At 36.2% G+C, this 26,345-nt stretch overlaps 2 protein-coding genes across 2 annotated transcripts in view; one reads left to right on the top strand and one right to left on the bottom strand.

The window, feature by feature from the left end:
• Positions 1-26,345, top strand: part of LOC105385419 (acetylcholine receptor subunit alpha-like 1) — a 165,547-nt gene that overhangs the window by 13,699 nt on the left and 125,503 nt on the right. The window lies entirely within an intron of this gene.
• Positions 1,344-2,084, bottom strand: LOC125490235. The gene has a single exon (XM_048628817.1). The coding sequence runs from the start codon at positions 1,973-1,975 to the stop codon at positions 1,409-1,411; it is 567 nt and encodes a 188-aa protein (XP_048484774.1). The 5' UTR covers positions 1,976-2,084; the 3' UTR covers positions 1,344-1,408.

Genomic DNA, 26,345 nt, shown 5'->3' with positions numbered 1-26,345 from the left:
TTACCTACATAATTACATTGTAGGTACCAGGAAATCATAAATGAGTGGCTGTGTAACCCTATACTAAATAAACCTTTAGTCACGAGGTGACTCTACATCTTCTGTCGCCGTTGACCACGGTGAGGCCATAAATGGCTATTTTGTGAGGACCCGCAAGATTCCCCCAGGGTCTACGACACGGCACGCAATACGGACCATGTAAATAATAAATACACAGTCGTTGAGGCACACTGGACTTTTGTTACTATAGTTCTGGTCACTGACCCCGCCGGCCCTTGGATACATTATTCGTCGTTATTAGCATCCTCTTTTCAAATTATCCTGTTACCTTCCTTTGTTTATCAACTGAACTATGAACATTTTAAAAACTCAGCTGCATCAGGTTAAGCGCAAACACGTTAGATATACGCAATCGATAAGGCAACAACCATGATGTCTGAAACACATACAAATACAACACAGTAAAGGCTCCACAACACACGAACACCGATAGCGCGATCCACTAGACTTACTATTCCAATGCACGCAACCGATTCCCAACAAGAATTTATTTAGCTAATGCTCGCTAGCCTCGCTTATACTTTTATTGTATTGAACCTCCCCTCTGCACCACTACAAACGTCTTTTCTACAACATTTAGTAGAAGAGCCCCTGGCGCCACCGCCAGCCATTTTGATTCGCTGCCAAGCTAGTAGTACGGCCGCAAAAACACGACAGTGTTGCCAGAGCTAAGACGGATGCTCACAAAGGAATTTTAATGGCTCTCTGCTCTTTGCCGATATTCGGATTATCTGAAGTTGGCGGCGATATTGTTTAACGGGGGATGTGAGCATGCAATAACGGCTGGCACTAGTTTTGCATAATACTGTAACTACAGTTATAAACCTACAAATGTAGCGCAGATTTCCCGAGCTCACGCCAGTAGTTATATCTTTGGAAGCGTAGTGTCGACGGTAACGTGGAGCGTGCTAATTTAAGCGCAATTCTTTCCCACTTACGTCTGGAACACAGCGAGGAATCCTCCAGAATATTTCAAGCAGAAAGCTTGTCTCGAAAGGATTTGTGGCGATTCCGTTCTGCAGAGGGAAAACACATTCCAATATAAAACGTAGCGGGTTTGAATCCGCACAGCCTCGTTTCTTCTCACACTCCCGCATTCCCGTTTGACATTTTTCCTCTCCTTACTTTTGTAGCAGCGTTTTATTTTTATCGCCGCTTCTTCCCGAATATTTCCCGTACCTCCCCTCGCCTCTGCAATTCGCCAAAATTCCCGACCTCCCCCTCCCGTCGCTCGGAGTGTAGCCCAAATTCCACGATAAATATTTCAAATGAAACAACTGCAATTTTCTAATTAAGTTCCGTTTTATATTTGTAAGTATACCTATAAGTACACACGTTTCATAACTGTTTAGTCGAGCGTTTTGCCCAGGACAAGCATTCGTAACGAGTCAGTTAGGTCACTATTGAATAGGAAATTCTCGTACGATGTCGATTTTTTCAGCTTCAGTACACTGGCGAGAATATTCTGGTGATTATTCCTTTCTTTGGCGACTCTCTTCGTTGGTCGGATTATGTTTGTTTCTCGGTGGGACTCCGTGATACAGGCGGTTAGTTTCAGCGAGTATTCCATCATGTTTTTGATCCCAACGATGACAACTGATAAGAAAAGACTGAACCCGGATATCATGAACTGTTTCTCCGCCTCACTGACCATCATGAACTTGGCAAAAGAATGATTCTGGGTCTCGAATGCTAGAGTACTTATACGGAGCAGAGGGTGGCATATTCCGAAGATTGAAACAAAAGTAACGTGTGATATTGCCAACACATACAGGAAACTCTTTGAATATCTGCTCAGATTCCTCTGCGACTTGTAAGCGATGATGGACGGATCACAGAGAGGGTTTATCAGTGTGAGAATCGCGATGACTTGCAAAAATAGTATCAGACACAGGAGATTTAGAATTAAATCCATTGTATTTGTAATTAGTTTATATTTTTACACATAAAACCCTTTGGTTTTTGCCATATTTTTCATTTTTATACAGGATACCTAAATACAAATAATCCAAATAATCAACAATAAAAGTTTTGACATTTGACGTATTTCCCTCTTCACAGATCACAGTTACAGCTTTCCTCCAGATTTCAAAAGAAGTATCAATATACTTAAATACTTCCATCGTCACGAAGTATCTTTGTTCAACGCGATGAAAAGGACTCGCACAATGATTGAGGAGACGCTTACAAATCCACAACAACGAGCACCTGTCTCGCATCTCCCTAAAATACAAAATATACAAGCAAATAACAGTTCAAACATTGATACTTCTTTTGAAGCACATCCCCATTTCGATCGAATACATTAAAAGCCTTAGAAGCACTTCCTGCAGATACGATTTTATACACCTAATATAATAAGAACTCGAGAGTACAGAATACGCTTTGATACGCGCCGTGCTGTAAGCACAGTGTATGATGTATATAGACATACGCGTTGTGTATACAACAAGCATTAGTGCGAAAGAACAAATGATCAGCTGTCCTGCTCTCGCACCACGTGGCTGCCACCCCTTCAGTCAGGTGTGAACCCCCCGCACATCACAATAGCTACCGAGCCTTATCAATTATGCTCAATTGTTGACTCGACGGACGTCGCCAATATTTTCCGAAGTAAGGTCGGTGGCAAACATTCAGGTTTATATTTAATCTTTTAATTAAGTCCGGTGTAAGGTGATGTGGGTTGTGATTGGCCGTCGGCTTGGTGACCTGTTAAAATGTTATTTAGGAGTGGATTACATAGGTGACTGCTGCTGTTGAGTTGTTAGGCATTATGTTGTACTGAAGCAAGAAACTTGCAACTAAATTGAAAGTACTGTCTGATTTTAGGAAAGCGCGTTGAAAAATAAATAATTTATTTATCATCATAGTTCACATTAAATTCCAAGTTGATGATACATTTTTTGATTAAAGCGTTAAATGGGTAATAATTATTAAAACATTTAAATTCTACACTGCTAGATATTGGACTCTGTCCATAGTTATTCTTACATAAGCAAGGCTCCATACAGGGTGTTGCAAAAAGGGTATACTAAGCCGAAACCAGCATGTGCAGCATGTTATATCTAAGCCCGAAACTGAAATCATAATTTAAAAATTCGTGAAAAAATATATTGATTCTCCATAGTAAAAAGTCACGTGACCAACTAAGTTTCTATGAAAAATTAATATTTTTTTTAGCGAATTTTTAATTTCTGATTTTAGTTTCGGGCTTAGATATAACATGCTGCACATGCTGGTTTCGGCTTAGTATACCAATTTTGCAACACCCTGTATACTATACATAAACCTGCTTGGGCTGATTTACACACAATTTAACGCGTATCAGACAAATATCTGTTGTCAATGGTTTACATTTAACTGGGATTGTTGCAATATACGTTGCAAGGTACTCGCACCAAACATTATGTGACTCATCCTTAAAGTATTGGGTGGAAAGTTCGAGTAAACATAGAGGTAAATACTTAATAAATAATAAGAAGAAACGGGCCTGGCGTTGGCGTGAATATAATGTACGAACTTTGAACGTATAAAATGCACCACGCGATCCGCCGTCGTAAAAATGTTCCTGGAAAGAACGCAAAGTAAATTTATTTTGGGTAAAAATAGGAGCGGTTTAGGCGGGCCGGATAAAGAAAACGTGTTATCTTTGTGTTTATGTAAACGGTTATGTAATATGAAATGATACATAGGTGCACTATTTTATCTAGTAATAACTTGTAAAACGAACAAAATTAGTGCCACATATCGCACAACGAATCATTTTCTTATTTTATCGTCGATCTTAGTAGTACACAGGAAGTATATTTATGCTCAAAAAAATCCTCCAGAATCTTCTTATCGTAGCCTCAAAGCATTTTACAATTCTTATTAATATTTGCACCTAGGTAACTATCCTAGGTATATATTGTACTATACGATCCCGATATCCGATAAGGGAAATTTTACAGTAATGTGGATTTAGCTTGGCGTTGACCGATACTCAGGGTCACGCTCTTCATTTTCTCCTAGTGGGTGCACCAAAGACTACCATATCATAACCACACAGCTCTTTTAGCAGTTTACCATACACACACACACACACACACACACAAACACATGTATTCAGTGACAGTGAGTAATTCAGAGGCGCGTCGATGTGTGAGTGATGTGCGATGCACGACCTCGTTACTCGAGACGTGACTGTGGCTTCGTACCTGGTTCATACTTCGTACCGTACACCTATGTATATGTACTATAAGTTATTCACCTTGTTTGAAATATGTATCTGTACTGGGTCCTGTCGAGTAGTCAAAACGAAGTAGCATTTACGCAGTAATTACTTTCAAATTGTGGATATGCACAAACGTTCCATTGGAGAGAGCCAGGTGCAGGTAGATACTTACACCCCACAGAGAATAGAATAGCTTAGAAGCCAGTGATGTTGATTGAGTTAACTGCGTTCTTTGGTAATTTCGTTGTATTACACACACACACACACACTCACGCCTTGTACTAATGTACTCCCTTACGGGGTAGGCAGAGGTGCATTTCCGCACCCACTTTTCGCCAGAGTGTTATGTTAGTCCCAATGTAATAAGGGGCGGGCCTATTGCCATTTTACGGGCACATCCAAGACCCGAGAACAAATATCTGTGTTTAAACAAATATCTGCCCCAGCCGGGAATCGAACCCGGGACCTTCGGCTCAGTAGTCAGGGTCACTAACCACTACGCCATTCATTTCGTTGTATTAATCATTGTTTTTTTTTGTTTCAGGTAAGTGTTCAAGTTCTTGTTATGGTCTACTTTTGGTATGTTTTTCTACGTATTTTCTAGTTTTTCAGGATTAGATCTTAATGTTTATTTTTTGATAAATGTAAATATTATTATTACATACATTATTATAACGGATCTAGATCAAATACACTGCATCAGCCTATGACATACACGCTACAGCCACGCGACAAAACTTGTCTTCTTAAATAAAGTACTGAGTTTCAACATCAACTATAGACTATTTTAAATAGAACATTACATTAAATTTTAATTTAAAATGTGCGATAAAATCTTTAATTTATAATGTCTATCTTCCATTATACAAGATATATACGCATAGCCTTTCTTCTTTGTCGCCGTGGTTAAACATGATACTCCATCATTACCCACAGCGAAAACGGTTTCAGCAGCCGCAGTGTTTCATGATAAAAGTTTATTGGCAATTTATAAAAATAAAACGTGCACTTTAGTCACGGTCGCGAAGTCAAAGTACACAATTTTAAGTGATTCATCGGACCGGAGCGGACAGAGAGCCATTTCAATTTCAAAAGGCTATCAATAATGAACTGAGTTTTGTTTCGTTCCGATATATTGACTAAGGGCAACTTGCACCAACATAAATCTAGATTTAGTGTTAAATCTCGATTTAGTGTCCAATTTTATATGGACTGACGTTTCTTAAATCGAGATTTGACACTAAATCTAGATTAAATATGTTGGTGCAAGTAGCCCTAAGACTAGCTTTTGCCTGCGCGCTTTGCTTCCATATAGTTTCCCGTGAGCATTCCAAAATTATGATCGAGATTGTTTAGTAATACGAGTAGGTGTTGGAAATTGGCATAGAACAATGCCGACTCGATTGGTAAACCCGATTATAAACAACGACACTACAGACACACACACACACACACACTCACGCCTTGTACTAATGTACTCCCTTGCGGGGTAGGCAGAGGTGCATTGCTGCACCCACTTTTCGCCAGTGTTATGTTTTAGTCCCAATGTAATAGGGGGCGAGCCTATTGCCATTTTACGGGCACATCCAAGATCCGAGAACAAATATCTGCTCCAGCCGGGAATCGAACCCGGGACCTTCGGCTCAGTAGTCAGGGTCACTAACCACTACGCCATTTGGCCGTCGTACAGACAATATAAGTAAAAACGCATTATACAATTACACAGGTGTTGCAAAAGTGTTATAGTAACCTAAAAAGGGATAACTAAACAATGGTGTCAAACTAACATACCTTATAAGCAAAAAGCCATTTTAGGTCGAGGGTTGAAAAAAAACGCAGTAATAAACCTCCTAAATTACGATTCCTCTCTTCTGCGAAGACGATATTGTTTGTTTTGAGTGGGCGGACCTTACACCAAAAGCAATATCATTAGAATATAAATGAACTTCCAAGCCTCTGTCGGCACAACGCTACCAAAAGGACTCTAATTCAACTGCATAAAGACGACTTTGAATTTTTTTCATTACGATCACATGTTTGGCTGTAAATGTTACATATATCCGACAAAAGTAGTAAAGTACATAATACAAATAAGAGGCATGTGATCTACAGATGGATACAAAATGTCTTTTCCTGAGGTAAATTTTAGATTTAAGTTGTATTGTTATGGTGCATTTTTAACAGTCATCAACAACTTGGTATTTGCTCTTGTTTCACAATTTACAATAGATAATTTAAAATTTATATCGTAGGTACTTCACGCATTGAAATATTAAAAAGTGAGAAAAATCTCCATTTAACCAAAATAACCGTAACTCACAATATGAAAAGGGCCAAGAAAAATGTCCAAACACAATAGAAAAAATAGTTTCATCGATAAGATTGTATTGAAAAGAAATCGCTTTTATATTATGTTACTCTTCTGTATTATGTAGGCCGACCTTTCATCTTGAGCTATTAAAGATGGACGGATATGCTTCATGAATAGGGATCTTATCTTTGAATCTATTTACTGGAAATGTGTGAGCTCCTTCAGGGTTTGTTTGAATATTTTGTGCGCTCCTAGAAAATCGTTGAGTAGATTTGTAGGGAACTCATCAAACTTAAATCTAAATGTTCTTCAATTTCATATTTGGGGTGACTTGCATCAAATATTTAAACGAAATTAAATACATAGCTTCCTTTGATCACATATTGAATATTTGGTGAAAGTAAGAGTTAAATCAGGAAAAATATATTTTGTTTTTAATTTTGAATGAATGCCTACTTACATGCAACAAATGCCCAGCATGCTTTGTTGTGTGTATGTGTGTGTGTGTGGCTTAGCCATCATCATATTATCTCTCAGATGTCTATTAGATGTCTATAGGCTTTAGGTTTTTCACCTTCCGTAGCTCTACTTTGGTGAGTGATGCTGTTCGGCCAGTGTCTTTCTAAGCGATTTTTGCCATTACAACAAAAAAAAACAAAACCCGCACTCACGCCTTGTACTAATGTACTCCCTTGCGGGGTAGGCAGAGGTGCATTGCTGCACCCACTTTTCGCCAGAGTGTTATGTTAGTCCCAATGTAATAGGGGGCGGGCCTATTGCCATTTTACGGGCACATCCAAGACCCGAGAACAAATATCTGTGTTTAAACAAATATCTGCCCGAGCCGGGAATCGAACCCGGGACCATCGGCTCAGTAGTCAGGGTCACTAACCACTACGCCATTCGGTCGTCGGCCGAATTGTTGAAAATATGTTCGAGTAGTTTCTTTCGCCATTTCTTTTCCTCAGTTACACTGAGCTTTTGGTGAAAGCTATGCCGAAATGGCTGAAATGGTGGTAGACTCATAATCTATCAAGGAATTATTGTATTTTTTTTCTATTCTATTCTATACACGTTCAAACCCGAAGTGTATAACTAAGATTTGAACATAGCTTACCACCCAGCGATGTACTTTGTTCTTATTTGTTTCATCGCTTTGTGAATACTTGTAGGACTTATAGAACCGGGCGCGTTCATAACATTGCGCGGATAGTACGGGGAAAGTTACCTTATGAAACTCTGAAGAGTTACCGACAAACATAACTTGGCGAACAAAAGCTATGTGGGAGAATACAAAAGTATCCGACTAATGGAAAGAAGAAATGGTTTAAATAGCTTAATTTTTTGAAATGGTTTTATTCGTGTGGGCGTATTTTTATTGACGATGATAATTATTGTGAATCAGCTACCCATAGGCCTGTTTTAGTAGTGGGTTCACGGTCAAGTCCTACTGGTTGGTAACATTGGTGACTAATGGAAAGAAAATAATTTATAGCTACGCTAACTTCTCATATTTGCATCATGTTTATAATATTGCGTCGCTGGTATAATTAAAAGGTTTTGATGACTTGTATAGTCTTCTATACAATAATATTTAAGTTCATTTATTATTATTTTTTTTAACTCCTTATTGTACAAATATTACAAATAAAAGTACAAAGGGTGGACTTAATGCTAAAAGCATTCACTTAGATTATTACAAATCTTCTCCCTTTTCGTTGTTCCTGAATAAATACAACTCTATGGGATTGTTAGCTCATAGTTTGATAAATAAGAAAAATATGAAGTTCTCTTGGTTTGTGTTTGTAATAGGAAGGCAGAAAGCCTTAATTATAATTTATTATCCCATCTTTGAAGGTTGAATGTTAGTCAATCTTACATACTTGGTCCTTTTGGCAATATAAGTTGATGTAGCTACTAACTATAGGAACGCATTTGTACTATAATGGAACTGCATTGAACATGATTTCGTCCTTAACAGGTCTGAAATATTATCACATTTTTCCTTGCAAGGCGCAACCTAATCCAACTTCCCCCAACCTACCCGACTTGACAAGAGCTCTCGTCACCAGATCATCATCTCGATCTGTTTTGTTCTCGAAACTTCCTCAAACTCTTCCTCGATTACATCCCCCCCCCCTTCCCCTCCCTTACCCCCTAACAGTTCCATAATACATTTCGGTGTTGCCCAACGACCCCCTGATTTATTCTAAAACTTCAACGCTCCTCAAAGAGTTTGAATGCCTGTGGGGCTACTCCCGCTTTGGCCATAATTTATAATTATTATCGAAGTGCCTATTATTATAAAAGTATTTTTTTGGTCTTGATCTGGCCGGTTAATCATTTCACCGCGGTAATAATGGCCAGCAAACCTATGTTGAAGTCAAAACAAAATAACATTAACAAACTAATTAATTAGTATCAAATTAAATATAGTAATATTGATTCGAAAATCGCAGTCAAAACAATTTCGCGACAGATCCACTGCTCTAGTGTGTATCACCGACATTTGAAAAAAACATAGAAAGAACGTAACAGCGAATCATGGTATGATATATTAAGTTGTGTAGTAGTGATATTGGAAGGTGGCATATGAAAGGGTGAGTTTTTATGAAATCTTCAAATTATTGCGTGAAATTGTAATCAAAAACATTTTTTTTTTACAAAAAATAATAATTATATAATCATTATAAATATTTAGATGGATGTTATCCGGATATTGGTTTTGACACCGGAGTATACCCTTTGAGAGAAAAATCGATTTTGAATCGTACTCTTTGATATGACAAGAACAGAACTTTACCAATTTTATTTGTGAATAGCTTTTCCCGCGAGCTTCGTTTCGTCTTAGGTTTTCCCATGGGAATACCGGGATAAAAAGTAAATATAAACTCTCATCTTAAATCAATCAGTCTATAAAATGCTGTTTTGGTAAAAAAACAAGATTCAATCTAGGCTAACCCATATACCATGTTTCTTCTTCTATATAGACCAAGGGAGTATTGTCTTGAACTAAATTTTACTCTTTCACGCCAAAACTACTGAACGGATTTGAATTAAATTTCTATCTTTCTATATGCTATCCTGAGAAAGAACATAGGCTTCTTTTTATGCCCTTTTTATCCCGGAATTCTCGAAAACTTTTAAATGCGAAGCGAGGCTCGCGGGAACAGCTATGACTTATAAATTAAATGGAAAATAATATCCGCAGTAAAAGTAAAGTAAAACTATTCCAGAAGTCCGCCATAGCCATCGCCGCAGTAGTGGCAGCATCTAAAATAAACTGAAACCGGCTTTGGGTGGGAAATCTCATATTTCTCTTCCATTCCTTTTTATGAAGCCAGTAACAAAGTTTCACAGAAACAGCTTTTGCATTTATTAAAAAAACTTGAGCCGTGTCGTAAAACTATACACATACAGTAGGTAATTTTGCTGAAGAAACATTCAGATCGGTCTATCTGAGTGTTACAGAAACACACATTAATACTTTTGTACTTCTTTTTTGCTTCGTTCTAGACACATACCCTATTTTCTCTCAAGTTGTGGATTTGTTTGAGTAACCATAAACTTAATGGATTCGAAACTTCTTAAAAATCCACTGAGATACCGTTGAAATAGGTACTTTAAAAGCTGTCCAATTAAAAAAGGATTCATTACACCCACTTTTCAACACTATTGCCATTTATTTCGCTCAAGGGAAAGAGCTGAAAATCTAAGAAAATAAACTAAAAGCGCTAGGTTTTCTCTAATTGGCTGCGTCTCTTGCGACTAAATCGAAAAGAAAATGGCTTTGAGAGTAAGCACTGTACAACCAATAATAGTTGGGCGTATAATAATATTTCTACAAAGTCAGTGAGTCTAGGATAGTTGGTAAAATAAATTTAATTGATTGAATATTTATAAATTTGTATACCTACTTGCAACTAAAGTCGAACTTTTTCGTTTAATTTACAATTGTACCTAAAAATAAGATAAGATAAGATTAGGTGCATACTATTTGGAATCCATAATAACTATTAGACGTGCTATACATTAATTTAAAATATTATAATCTGTATATAATTAAATCGAATAACTAGTCAAAGATAAAAATATGTCCATAGGAATATAAAAACAATTAGAAACCTATTATAAAATAATGAAAAAGCTTCGAAAATCTGTACCTAACTATTCCAGTAGGCATGTACTAAGTAAAACATAAAAAAGTCAACAAAAAGGGCCGATTTCACGAGCAGTTTATCACCAGCAATCATTTATCAGAGTTTAACTACTTGGGTGGAATGAAACACATTCGTTGTTCTCTTTGTTAACGTCACATTTTGCCGCTTTTTTGTTGCGTAGCCATTTTGTTTTACACATTTATTCGTACATAACTAAGGGTGTCTTGCACAACAAAGTTAAATAAAATTAAATAGTTTGTCTCTTGCTCTGACAGTATAATGTCAGAGCAAGAGGGCATAGATTTAATTTTATTTAACTTTTTTGTGCAAGACGCCCTAAGATAATTATACCAACAACAAGTAATGGTAGTGTAAAGTTATTTATTTATTTAGAATTTCCAAGAGTACATAGATTAGAAGAAAGAATACACTACAGAATGATTGTAAATAACATGATCCTTACTCCCGATACATCAAACCTTGGTGGCTCACAGTGGTCTTTAGGAAACTGGTTCAGTTCGACCAGTAAATCATTTGTGGTTACATTTTGCGAGTGCCTAACTTGAACACCCTGTATTTCACGCCAGCTGGTGGAATATAACTATCTAAACCCGGAAGGTTGGTTCAAAAACATTGTAGTCAGCTCAGCCATCTTTGTGATGACCGTTTCTTGTGTAGAACCCGGTCAAGTGCAAAAGGGACGCGGCGTGAGGGCGCTGTTATCTCCGAGAGTACTCTTGTATTATATCGTTTGTATTTTTAGAATGCGTACAACTTGCCTAGTTTCCGTATGCGGTAGCATTTTTTGTACTTAGTGAATTTCCTCTTGGGGTTTTTATATATTTTTATTACTTACTACCAGCTTTCTACCCTAGTACTTACAATATTGTATGTGTACCTATGTGTATTTCTGTTACTCCAGCTGTCCCCCGTTACTAATGTAAAATGTCCTTTGGACACAGGCCTTCCTTTCCTAGGCTTGGCCTATTACTTTTACCAGCTTTTTAACTCAATAATAAGAGGGAACCTAGTTGGTCTAGCGGGCACAATGGGACAAGCGTAACGTCTATTATTCAAAGATTTCAAACATTTTCTTAAAGTTGCTCGTTTTAAAAACCTACAGAAACTAAACGTCCTTTTAGTTAAAAGAACATCTGAAACTTATAATGACTCTCTATTTTGTTCCCTATAGTTGACGCATTTTTAATACTAAGTATATTTCAAGTTGGAATAACTTTTAGAATTACTTTTCTGTGTGACTCTTCATGTCGCCAAATGAGACGCTTCGGAATAAGTATCCGACTTCAATTCTAAAGGTTTATTCTGGTACAGCGAGGGATGTCTTCAGCATTGCACTCTACAGCTTAAATTTTTCGTTATTTCTGCACTTCGAGAGTAAACATTTTGAGAGTAATTAATTACTGATTCATCTTTTAGTAAAGCCAACGTACAAGTACCTAGTTATTAACAGTTTTCTCCCTTTCTTTCGTGCTTTATTAAAGTTAAAATTTTTGTTGCTTAGATATGGACAATAGAGCTTTACTTGCAATATAAAAACCGCGTTTTAAAACAACGTTTTTGGTAACTTTTTTGCTTCGACCACTAGAATTAATAAATCCGTTTAAAGTTAATTTTTAGTATGTTTATGCAAGAATCGCTTTTCGGAGTAAGTACCTACATATACCTAGGGTAAAACTGCCAGTTATTGGCCAACTAAGCGGATTGGCCACTTCAAAGCTAAATTATTTCATACAGAATAAACCAAAATTGACAGATGGTGTATGAATGTAATCTAGAAAAGCTACTTTTGCCTCGCAGTAAATCAATAATTTATTTAGAAAACTATAACCGATAAAAATATATATGTTATTGCAAACCTGTGTAAAATTGCAGTTATTGGCCAAAAAAATCATTTACCGGCCATCCATAGGCTGGTTATTGGCCACAGGAAATAATTTTATAAAAAAGCTTTAAACCTCTAAAAAACAGTAATAAATGTTGTCTCTTTTAATAAAAACTTTATTAAAATCAGTTGCAGAATAATATTAACCACGGCTTAACTTCAAAAACAAAAAAAAACAATCAACTTTCTAAGAATAAAATACTAGAAATATAACATTTTCAATTACATGTTTTTTGTATACATAATTATATAATTACTTAATAAACACCGTTCTTGCGTACTTTACATACAACCAATCAAGCAAATCAAGATCTACCGACGCTGTACGTGCGTATTTTATTCATCGTCATAGAATCATCATCAGCCAATACTCATCCACTGCTGGACATAGGCCTCTCCCAAACATAACACTCGGTCCTCGTCCTCGGCCTTCCTCATCCAGCCACTACCAGCTACCCACCTAAGATCGTCGATCCGGTGGGCAGGAGGGCGTCCCACGTTGCTTTTGCCTGTTCGTGGTCTCTATACGAGAGCTTGTCTAACCCAACGGTTCTTCGGCAGAATCGGGAGATATGACTGCCATTTTATATAAACACATTTTGACAGCTATATGTCGGTAACCTTAGTTCTTTGACAGATAACCCTATTTCTGATACGATCTATCAGAGCAACCCCAAGCATATAGCTCTCTCCATAGCATGTGCACTTTAAATCGGTGCACCAGTCTGCACTATACGTCATCACTGTGCAGGATGCAGTGGTTGACTAGACTTTGGTCTTCAGGCTTTGAGGGATGCCTACAGGTTGGGAAGCAGCATTTAGGCCACTTAGCATCCAGCTGAGTTCCGGCAGACATTCTGCCATATTGACGATGTCGTCTGCGCAGCGAAGGTGTGATATGTGTCCGTTCCAGTCCAAGGTCTTAAAGACATCTTCTAATGCATCGGTCTTCAGTTTCTGAGATATCACATCTCCCTGTCTCACTCCTCGTTGCCTTTGGATAGGTCTTTTCTTGTGGTCCTGTACTTAGACAGTCATAGTAGCAGCATTGTATAGACACCTCAACACCCCGATATAGCGACGGTCGATTTAGCATCTCTCCAAGGAGTCCAAAACTGCCCGTCTCGATCGAGACGAAGGCTTTCTCATAGTCTTCAAAGGCTAGACACAGAGGCCTATTATACTCTTCGGTCTTCTGTATAATCTGCCTTACTGTGTAGATCTATTGTACTAAAGTCTTTTCGAAACCCAGCTTGCTCTGGGGGCTGAAACTCGTCGAGCTTTTAGGCAAGACGGTTCGTCGATCGATATCCTTCAATAAAATATTGTTGAATTTCTGAAAACTATTTTCTATTGTCTTATGTCCTGTCTTGTCTTTTATGAATTTGAAGGCTTTATGTAAGTCATCTGAAGAATACTGTCTTCGTTTAGGTGGCATCCCGTTGATGATGGTTTGCGCACTGTAAAAAAATACATCGGTCGGATATTGGCCACTTCACCACTAAATACTGGCCACCTATGCCAGTAACTGAATTTAATTGATAAAAATGCGTGATATTTTGCCACACGATACTACAACTTATAAATATTATGAAAACAGTCGATTTTCATCTAAATAGAGTACTTGCATTTTTATTTAGTTATTGGCATAGGCGGCCAGTAACAGAAAATTTGCAATATATTGATTCAATTATTGGCCACCTCCAAAAACTCACCTTCCCAAAGGTAATTGCATGAAACTATAATATATTAATAAAACTTACCATTAACACCATATAAATATGCTAAAGAAATCACTTAAATTGCGTTCAATCACCAATAATGTCAATTTTGAAGAAATGTGTTTCGTTAAGAAATACGTTACTCTGAAGCGTACATGCGGAAGTCCAACCGCCAATTGTCAGAAAAGGGCGGAATAGTATGGCGCTTTTTTTCATAGTGGCAAAAAATTGTACTAAAATAAAAGTCAGTTAGATAACAAAGTTCTATTAAAAAACACAGATGGCAGGTGATGCCTCATTCCTTATTTTATGACTTTTAAGTTTATAGTGGCCAGTAACTAACGATGGCCAATAACTGGCAGTTTTACCCTACATTATTTTCAGAATAAGTCACCGGTTTCAATGTATTCGGAAACTTTGGATCCAAAGTCGCAGCTACGTAACTTTGTTATGAATCGATGTAGAATGTCAATAACATGATTGGATTGGAGTGAAATTCGATTGCACGTGCGAAAAGTTAAGGAATACATTTGAATTTCCAATATCTATGGCTTAACAAGATACTTACATTAATATAAAATGAAGGACTGTAATCAGTTACTGAATTTATATTTTATTTCGTAACATCTAACTACCTATCTGTCATACGCTTTTAATGCAATAGCAATGTTTCGGTTTCGGTATTGGCTGAGGCATTTTGCTGCACCAACTTTGTACTAGTAGGTACTTTTTATGGTATGTAGTAGAGATGCTACGAATATTCGGCAACTATTCGGTATTCGGCCTATTCGGCCAGTTTTTTTAGTATTCGGTATTCGGCCGAATAGTGCGTACTATTCGGGCCGAATACCGAATAGTAAATCATGTAAAAAATGACTTGTTATTTTAATCAAAATTGTGTATTTGTTTCCAAATCACAACATTTTAGTACTTAAAATTAATCAGTAGTAAGTTGTGCTGGATAAAAACGAGCATTTCAGCATTTTTTGGTAGTCCACAATTGCGCTTTTCATTGTAACCATCCTCAGAAAATAACCTCTCACTATAAACACTACTTCCAAGTGAAGAAAGATAAGTTTTGCAAATTTCAAAAGGTTCGGGTATTGTTTTATTGTTTGCTGACCACCACTTGTAAGGATCGGCCATCCGATTATCAAATAAAAATTCAACTCGTTTGCAACAGCATTCTGCCTCCTAATAATTAGCATTTCTCATATAATCTGTAGCGACTTCTTGAAAGCAGTTCCAGGAACAAAAAAAACAGGTTGTAGCGCCGAATATTCGGCCGCCGAATATTCGGCGCTTCGGCCGGCAGCGTCGCCGAATATTCGGTATTCGGTATTCGGCCAATTCACTATTCGTGGCAACACTAGTATGTAGTACCAAAGCTATTCAAGTTAAATTCATTAAAAAAATATATACGACGAATAAAAGCATTTAAGATTAGAAGACCTTAACCCTTAATTCACTTCCTGAGTCCCTGGGACTCACATCAAAATTTCAAACATCCATAACTGTAATGTTTGAGCGGCTAGTTTCTCCCCCGTCTCAGTACCTTCCTGCAGGATCATGGGCTAGGCAGTGGCGAGAGGACGTGCGCCGGTGCTGCGTATTTGGTGAGTTAATGCGTCGAGTGAGTCCCACGGACTCATACAAGTGAATTATGCTATATATATTTTATTTTATTAAATTTTCGAATGTTTTTTATTTGTCGTCATTATTGATATAAATTATATTTTTTATATGTTTATAAAATATATTTTTATGCTTAGGCAAAATTAATCGAAAACAAGTTAATATGAATGAATGTAATGACACATCTGCACAGTACTCGTCTGCCACACAATGTTCGCTGCTCGATTTCATCTATCATGAAAAAAGACATTCCTGAAGATGCAAGCCACCCTGAAACTGAAGACATGACATGAAAGAAAGTACTGCCATTACAAAAATATAACATAGACTGCATTTTTATGTACCAAAGACTGATAAAATTAGTTTCTTTAATTTTTAAGAGGATCTCAGCAGCCTGTCTAGTTTCGTTGCTTTTTTCTAGTGCCTTAATAAGTACTGAATACCAATGATATTATTTTTTTTGAAAAAAATATGAGAAATTTGAGAAACTAACGCTTAGAAAATGTATGAGTCCCACGGACTCATACAAGTGAATTACGTTAGTAAATTTCACGAAGTGAATTAAGGGTTAACACAAAAAATATGCAAATACTAAACTACACGTGACAACCCTGGCCATTGACCTTACTCACTCACACACATGCGCTTACATATCCACCCGTCTCACTCGTTAAACTCAGAATAATAGATCTCGAACCAATTATCATCTGACAGCGTTCTGATGCAGTCAATAACCATTACAGTGAGGACTCTCCGATCAGGCCCTGACAATAGGCCTTCTTTGTCCTTGGTCGGAGGTTATCAATGAATCGGAGATTGAAATTAATGGCTGCCACAGATCAAAGTTCGTTGGGTGTGGAAATTGATTGGTAAATAAGTAAGATAATAACTGAAATAATATCAAAAGTAATCTGTGGTTAACAGTGTTAGTAGTACCTACATTCGTTACTATTTAATGTGTATAATACCATTAGCTTAAATAAAAATGTACTATTGTTTGTTAATCTTAAAATAATAAAATAAAATAAAATAAAAGGGTGATTGTTTTTTTTCGTTGCTATAGAGGGGCAACTTTTTCGTGTCAGTTTCCGGCATACCAAATTTCATCAGAATTGACCCAGCCGTTTCCCGTGAAAGAGTAACAAACAAACATGCTTACTAACTTTCGACCTTATAAATAAATATAAGTAAGAGCTAAGTAGTTTTCTTATTAAAAAAACTCAACTTTGAACTAAACTAAGGGCGAAAAAAGCATTTTTTTTATTCCCAAGTCATCTCAAACATCCAAACAAGGTAAGGAAGATGGCAGCGAAACACGCGCGATTCACAAACTTGAGTCCGAGCAACTTGCTCTTTGCTAACAAGCCTAAAAAGTTATCCCGCATATCTATGTTTGCGCGTCGTATTTTTCTTTTCCCGGGAATTCTTGTGATATCTGACTTGAATTCAAGTTTGCTAGGGCTGTAACAACTTGGTTTTTAATACCAGAGGAAAAAGTAGTTTTGATTAGTTCTATCCTTGAAACAATTGAAATGCCTTTTAGCCCTACTTGCACCAACATATTAAATCTAGATTTAGTGTCAAATTTTATATGGACTGACGTTTCTTAAATCGAGATTTGACACTAAATCTAGATTTAGTATGTTTCTGCAAGTTTCCCTTAAACGGTATTTTAAAGTAATTTTAATCAACTTATGTATTTTGTCCAACAACGCTAACTTAGCAACTTTTCATCCGTCCTCCAATGCACCACAACTCCGCATATAAAACAGTATAAGCCCAAAATCCACGTAATAAACAAAGACTAACCTATCATCCAGATAATTTGTTCAAGTGCTAGTGATGACACAAAGCCTCTGCCATCCATTTGTTCCCCGACACAGACCTGGAGGCTCAAAGTAAATAAGATGTAAATGCGGTATGATATAAAATTACATATGTAAATTTATAACGTCTTGTGTCTCTGAATTGTGTCTGAAGGATGAGGTAATATGGCAGGTGCAGAGTTTTTGCCGCGAATCCTTTTCTGTTTTATCATTCGGTTGGTAACTTAAAGGTAAGCGTCTAAATATCGATATTGTACGTATCGCAATAAACGGATTATCATAAATGTATGGACTAACGGGGTCGACTATGCAGATGAAGTGGAATTTGTGTAAATTTCTACACAACAATACTAAATGCGATGCGTTCTGTGCATACTATGCCGAAAATTGGACGCTTACCTTAATACAGCTATATTACTTACATAAACTTCTTAAAAATACGAAAGTTTGTCTGTATGTTTGTTATAATTTAAAGCAAAACCAACTTAACGGATCTAGATGAAACTTTACATTAATACAGCTTATAAAATCAAAATATAACATATAGGTAGGTACTTACTACTTTTAATCCCGATATTCCCACTGGGAAATCTTGTAAGGAGGAGGGGCGTATTGCGCTTAAGTAAATTTTATAACATAAAACAGTTGAATTCTATCAGTCAGCCGTTACTATTATACAACTTACTATGTCCCCAGCACGGTTATAAGTCCACTCTAGGTATATATAATACATGTATTATATTGGTTTAATCGCAACATTTCTATCAGATTAACGGACATAATTGTTTGCAGTTTCTGAATGGGATTATACCGTGGTATTGCCTCGATGCTGGGGATTAACTGGCCGTATGAATGATGAATACTGCTGTAATATATTAAATACGAGCTGTAATATATTAAGTAATTAGATATATTTGACGGATTTTGTTTGCAGTTTTCTATCTGTAAGTAAATACTGTTGTATTATCGAAAACCATGAACAAATTAACGCACAATACATATTTGCGCTACCTTTTGTGAATTATGAAACACTTGGCTTTGATATACTTTTCTATTACCCAAGAACTTTGACTTTGAACCGTAAGCACTTAGATTTATAATGTACGAACAAGATGGTGGTATCACATACAAAAACAAAGTAACAACTATCCGCATTTTGCTGACATACAGACACACACTTACGCGTCAAATTTTAATCCCACTTAATTTCCAGCTTCGGTTAAAATCAAAATTATTAACATTAAAAAAAAGTGAGGACGGTCTAATATCGTCCAATATAAACAATATGTCCAACCTTGGCCCAAATCGGTCCGAGTTATTGAATTCTAAAACGAGCCTCTTTCGCCTTTTGTGGCCAACTTGAAAACCGCTTATCAAGCCGCTGTGAGGGGAAGTAGGGTGACCATACTACCCTTTAATAAATGCAACAGTAATACCCAAAAAAAATTTGCACACTGAAAAAAAGTATTGAATACCGTAGGTTAAATTAATATTTTCAATTGCTATTTGTTCAATAGTTTACAGAATAATACAACTACCTACATACTTCTTATTCGTATTAAGTATGAATCAGACTCTCTCACGATAGGTTTCTGTAGGTATATATACTCATTATTTATGTTATAAACACGGTATATTTTTTGACGTAGACACGATCATTTAATGCATGGACCACCAGTAACATCGCTATTTTAAATAAATTAACACGTTTATCTACACCGATAACGGTGTTGGATTGCAATCTCATCTAGTCACAATCGATATATTAATAATATTTATCTTAATTTGATTATTTTTTTAATGTTTTATAACCTGCATCTATAACATGGTCACCCTACTCCGCAGTAACGGACCTCACAACAATCGATCCCCTTTGTGCTTTGAGCGGCCCGTGTGCGTCGTATCAAACATTGTTCAGTTATGAATTATTATTTCAGAAAGTATGCTCTTTAAACTTATTAAATTCTTTTAAGTACTTACTTCATTTTGCGTTCGGGATCTTGAGATAAAAGTACGGTATATTAGCTGTATTAATGTTTTGTTTCATTTGTAATAATAATATAATAATAATAATAATTTGAATCTGAATTGAAAATTAGCAATAAGGTGTATCAAAACAGAGTCATTTCTTACATGTTAATTTTTATTGACCTTACTGTGCAATAATATCACTGAAATTACGTGTTTTTTTTTAAACTTGAATTTTTTTTCCAGGTAAGTCCATAATGCCAAACCCAACCCATCTTTTACTGGTAAGATCTTATCAATGTTCTTTTTTATTTTGTTAACAATAATGATAATTATTATTTTTACCTTTCGCGTCTATGCATAAATTTAGTAATTATGTAAGTAACTAATAATTATTATACAAACCTGAATAATGCGGAATGGTAAGTATTTAGGATCAAAATTTCAGAACAGTGGCGTAGCATATAACTCAGACGCCTGCTACGCCGTGCCGTAGCACAGAGCTCGTAGCGCTACGGCTGCTACGCAATAGATCATGTTAAGCCGACTCCAACCAAAACATGTTATCCTGGTACAATCTCTCTTACGTAACGGCCAAACAAAGGCAGTTAAAATTGTTAAGCACTTGGAAGTTCGTTAAAATAAATATATTATTTTAAACTTAAAATAAGCTGTAACATTTATAAACCTTTATTTGGTCTATTCGTTTATCAAGAACACTTGATTTGTAAAAAACTGAAATCTCTAACAATTATACATACACCTAAGAATCCATAATTTGTAAATAAATAATGTAATTTCTAGTTTATCTTATGATGGATATCCTGTCAATATCAGCGTCATTACTGACAGCAGTCATGTTTGACATAGACCTAACCCGATAGTTAAGTTGTTCCCAAGTTGGCAGTGTGGCTATAACTAACTTAGCTTGTAAGGTCTAATACCTCGGGGAGATCCGAAGGTTGTATCAATAAACTCTCATCTACATTGACTTTAGTTTATGTAGCCTTGTTTAAGGCTGAATATCTGTGATTAGAGCTGATTTTAACTTACGAGGTCAAAAGAGGGGTGATATTTTTGTTATTATTCTAAGTAGGTATTTGTTTTTAGTCCACACAACACACCTTCACACACCTTACATCCAATATACTTAGGTATAACTAAACAGCATGCAATTAAACTTGGAACCAGCGAGCGCAGACCGTATCCATTACGGTTCTATTTTCAAACTTTCCCGAGCGAAAGAAGTTCGCGATTAGTTGCTGGCCGGAAACACAAAAAATGATCGAATAAAAGGCGGTTATTCTCTTGAAAGAAATAATCAACGCACAGTCACGATCGGGCTTAACGATCCCACGAACTGGGAGCCACGCAACTTTCACCAACTACCTAGAAGTTGGTGAAGCGGACGAATCGAGAACTTTCTAAATGATATCTTGATACTTGGGCGCGTCTTTTGTTTTTTTAGTTGCCGCCGCCGCTCCTATTAACATGTTATCGACGGTCGTTGAAAATATACGCTTTATGATGGACATAATGGTTGTTCTTCTTTTGTTTTCTATGATGCGAGGAGGGTTTGATTTGTTTGTTTTTGTATTTGATTGATATTATGGCAGTATAAGTCCATTGACCCACAGGGATTTAGTTTTGTGACGGTATTGTGTATCGTTTTGTACAATTTTATAATATACTAGCTGACCCGGCGAACTTCATACCGCCTCTTACCCTACCCTACACTACCCTACACTACCCTACACTACCCTACACTACCCTACACTACCCTACACTACCCTACACTACCCTACACTGCCCTACACTACCCTACACTACCCTACACTACCCTACCCTACCCTACCCTACCTTTCTTATCTTTTAAACCTTCCCTGGACTTCCACAAATATTTCAAGACCAAAATTAGCCAAATCGGTTCAGCCGTTCTCGAGTTTTAGCGAGACTAACGAACAGCAATTCATTTTTATTATATAGATATAAGTACCTTTATACCTACTTATTAAATATTGAACACTCATGTGTAAAATAAGATAATATATTCTTTATTGGATAAAAAACATGGCCACTTGCAATTAGAGTTTGATCTAAAACATTATTACATGTAATAATGGCGGTCTTATCGCTTAAAGAAATTTGAAAAAAAAGTTAAAATTATTACTAAGTTAAGCATTCATATCTTTTACTAGATTACCTACCTGAAATAATAATTAATCCTTTAGTATGCCTATCGATACAGATAGGCAACGCCAATACACAAAAACCTTCCCTATTTTTTGGTCGTCGGTTAAAAAATATCAGAATCATAAGCGTAATTGTAGGGAGGACTTTTTCAATTTTTATTACAGAAAAGGGAGGCGGAATGGAAAAATAACAATCAAATTAATTTACCAAGTACAGACAGTTTCATAAGTAGCAACTCACTGTACCTTGTCAAACTCAGAATTCACTTACTAATTCCGTTAAGGTGATGAATACTACCGCTGATGATATTATACTAAGGACTATAGACTATGGTTTAATACCATAATAATATTACTGACTTCCCATGGTGCGACATACGTAGGTAAGCATAACAATATGTGAACAAGATTTTGATGGTGTGTCACATACAAAGACAATCCCACATACACCCTTATTTCTTAGGTAATGGTTTATTAGTTTGACAAGGTAAAAATTGTAAGTACTATGTACTATGATGCTGATAGTACAGTCATGGCAACAAGAAGCTATGAAGAGCTCGGAAATATTTCTACAGAATATGAGTTAGTAGAGCATAAACAAACATTATTCTCGTGCTTATATTTTTTATGCAAACTTTTTGTTGCGTAATGAGTGGCTTTCAGCTTAATTTTCGTCAAAACTCTTTATTTACATTTTCATAGAAGCATATTTTGTATTTCAAAAAGTAATAAAAGCTCGAGTCATGGTGGTGTAAAGGATAAGGTCTCGGCTCTCATTCGTGAAGCCGTGGGTTCGAATCCAGCACCTCTGAGCGTTGAAGCAGATATTCAGAGACACTGAATCATAATAAAAAGAAAAATATATACCTAGAATGGAAAGTTTCAGAAGCAATTTTTCCAATAACTCTCATCCAAACTTTAGTTTTGCACCCTAATAAACATAATCTCACAAAGTATGTAATTGAAAACTATTACATCCCGTTTTGGTACCACCAACTTTTGCTATTGTACCTATGTTTGTACGGCTTTCTATGATACTAAAACTTTCCCTAATGGTAATAAGTCGGACGAACTACTTGTAACGGAACGCAAAATTCACGAGTGACTCACCAACGCAAAGAATCGACTTCTAACTTTATTTTTTATTGACTTCCAACTTTGAAACTACTTAATTTCGTATGAACGTTCCGTACTTTTTGTACAGTCAGCCACGTGAAAAGGTATGTACCTAATGGTTGCACTATCATCTTCATAAAATTTATTTATCTTTGGTCATTTAGGAATGAAATTTTCCTTAGACGATTACTTGATAGACTTAAAAGACAGAAGAAGCAGTATTTACAGAAGTAAGATTGGCCTTTCCATAATTAAATTGTGAAAATAATTATTTAAAAATGTTCATCATGTCAACTTTTATGGAAAAACTTTTACTTACTCATATCGTCCTATCATTCGCATCCCCGTAACAAACCTCCATCTGTACCAATAAAAATAACATAAAAACTTTGCTAATTTAACTTCGCAAATTGAGGGGAATTAATTTCAAATCCTCGTTAAAGGTGAACTCTGAATGATAATGTTATCGTTTGCGTTCAAAATGGCCGCTTCATCCATTTTGTTTATGGTTTAAAAATTAATTTTGTGGACTCGAAATATCCGTGAACTGATTATGAAATTGGTGTATTAAAGCGGATAGCAGTCGTTAAGCCAAGTCTGGGGTTTAGCTTATGATTATAAAGTTGTTTATTCACTTCATAAAATACTTTAAGCAGTCTATTAATATTTCCTACCTGTTGAAGTGAGCTGAGCTGCCCAGATATTTTAAAATCATTGTAAACACCCGTCAGTTTATTAAAATCTTAGCAACCTTTACTTTTCAACAACCTTACGCCCCAATTAATCAGTCTGGCTCAGGAATAGCCACCTCTTTATCCCAAATCCCTTTTTTTTTCAACAAGAAAATGTTAAATGATTTGATGGAGCTATCTAAATAGAGTAGGTACTTTTTATTTTGTACGCCAAGAAATAAATACCAATTTTACATGACAAAACATGCTAGATAGATTTATGTTGATTACTATCGGCCCTACTAATCTTATCACAAACTATTGGCCAATTAATGTAAATGTAAGTATAAACGGCCCCTGGTGCCTAGGCGTTTCCGAATTTTAATGTATGAACCGGCCCTTCAGTCTTTCTGAGTATACGTCCGGAAAATCATTCGTAGCACGTCTGTGGAATAAAACCATCCGTTTTTTTTCAAAGTCCTGCAAATAAAATGTCCGTTCTCCGTCACCTTTGTCACGGACCGCTGAATTTTCACTATGGATGGGCGGCGCCGGGAATAAATTGAATAAAATTGCTAAGTCAACAGCTTTTGGAGACATAGTAGTCGCGACGGCAGAAATTATTTTGTCTTTTGTTTATGGCTTCGTCACTGTTACAGATTTGCGGTGATGTGTTAAATTGTAGATCCAGAGATACAAAGTCAAAGTCAAATATTTTTATTCACCGTAAAAATTGGTATAAAATTTTCTGATGAACGTCAATTTTTACAAACTACTCTCCGTTCGGATAAGGGGGGGGGCTCTAACTCCTGAGCCATCTTTTCAAAAAAAGACTTAAAACTAGTTGGTATACAATACTTATAAGCTTAATAATAATCATTATAATAATATGAGCAGAGCTAACTACTTATCACAGCCATGCATTAACGTCATCTAAGTAATCATCGACTTTATAATAAGCTTTTTTACAGAGTTTTTTATTTTAGTATACTAGAGGTATATTCATTAGGTACCTATAAACTTTTTATCCTTACGGTGTCGGTGACAAACATAAGATCCAGTCATGTTAGGCCCGGGTCTCCTATTTACGCCGTAGGTCGCGTGCAGCGTTACGCCGTAGGCCGCGTCACGATGCTCACTATAGAAATGTACTGATGTGGTCTCCCTCACACGCCGACGTTAGCGCGTAGACGTAGTGAGTATCGTGACGCGGCCTACGGCGGTGACACTTAAGGCTGTCACTAAAGCTGGAAGAAAATCAGAATCTGTCAAATCTAGTGAGGGGGGGTTGAGGTATGCGGGGCGTTCTACGGACAATGACATGAAATTTTAACATAGTACTCGAAAACATAAAAGTGAAGACATGCCACTTTGTTAAAAATATACTAAGTAATATTGTTTTGTGATACGAAAATATTTATTTTTATTTGAAAGTATTTTTAATATTTAATAATTAATTATATATAAAGTCGTACCCGTGCCGATATTTATACAGGTTGTTGCAAAAAGGGTTTAATACTATGCCGAAACCTACGTGTGCAGCATGTTATTGATGTTATTTCTAAGCCAGGGAATGAAATCAGAATGTAAAAAAATCGCGAAAATATTATCAGAGTTTAATAGTTCAGGGTGTTGTATTAAACTCTGCCCCCGTGTAATAAAAAAAGTATAGTTAGCCGAAAGGGCGTTACTGAGGCGTCACTCTGAAAAACTTTTATCCTACGTAATTTTTTATATTCATGAAAAAAACGCTTCTTCATATAATTTTTTTTTGGTCACGTGACCTTTTAGTTAGACGACCTGTTTTTTTTTGGTGTTTCAAAAGCAGAACAGTAGTTTGCAGAACTCTGCATATACAGGGTGTCACAAAAGGTTACGTAGCTGGCAAAGGGATATGGGGAGGTCACCAGAAAAATAATAACATGTAAGTACCCCCGCAAGGGAGTACATTAGTACAAGGCGAGAGTGTGTATTTTTTTTTTAAGTACTTATGTGTATTTGGGATATGATAGAAATAATATTTTTGTTTCTTAAAAACCAAAAAATTTACACGTTGCTGCGCTCTTTTGCTCACTGTAAGTACACCTACAAATATTGCTGTATTAAAAAAAACGGTTTTGTTATAACGATTATAAAAAAAAAAGTTATTTTCATGTCAAGGAGTCATTTACCTAATTACGATTTCACTCAACAGCAGGTGAACTGAAAAAATAAGTTCTAGTTCTATCATCACTTTAGATCGCAAACATTGTAACTCCACTTTTCTCGGCGAAAAGTACTCTTTGGTGTCAATAGAAACGTTTTTTGAATTCACATGTTTTCCTCTTTATTCGAAAAAAAAAACTGTATTCCGCATTTTACCATTTGTTTTCCTCTAAACCCCAAACCGTGATTTTTAAACAAGAAAACTTAGTAATTATACCCTTTATTCTCATATACAACGTGCGATGTAGGCGAACGTGAACGAAAACTATGCAATAAGCCTTTGTTTTTATTACTACTTTAGTAAATTACAATAACATACTCAACAATGTTAATTTTTTTTTGCAATGTTATGTTGTTAAATTAA

Source organism: Plutella xylostella, chromosome 21 (assembly GCF_932276165.1).
Source record: "Plutella xylostella chromosome 21, ilPluXylo3.1, whole genome shotgun sequence".
Taxonomy (NCBI): domain Eukaryota; kingdom Metazoa; phylum Arthropoda; class Insecta; order Lepidoptera; family Plutellidae; genus Plutella; species Plutella xylostella.
The sequence above is the reverse complement of the archived record's forward strand: the minus strand, read 5'-3'. Positions and strand labels throughout refer to the sequence as shown.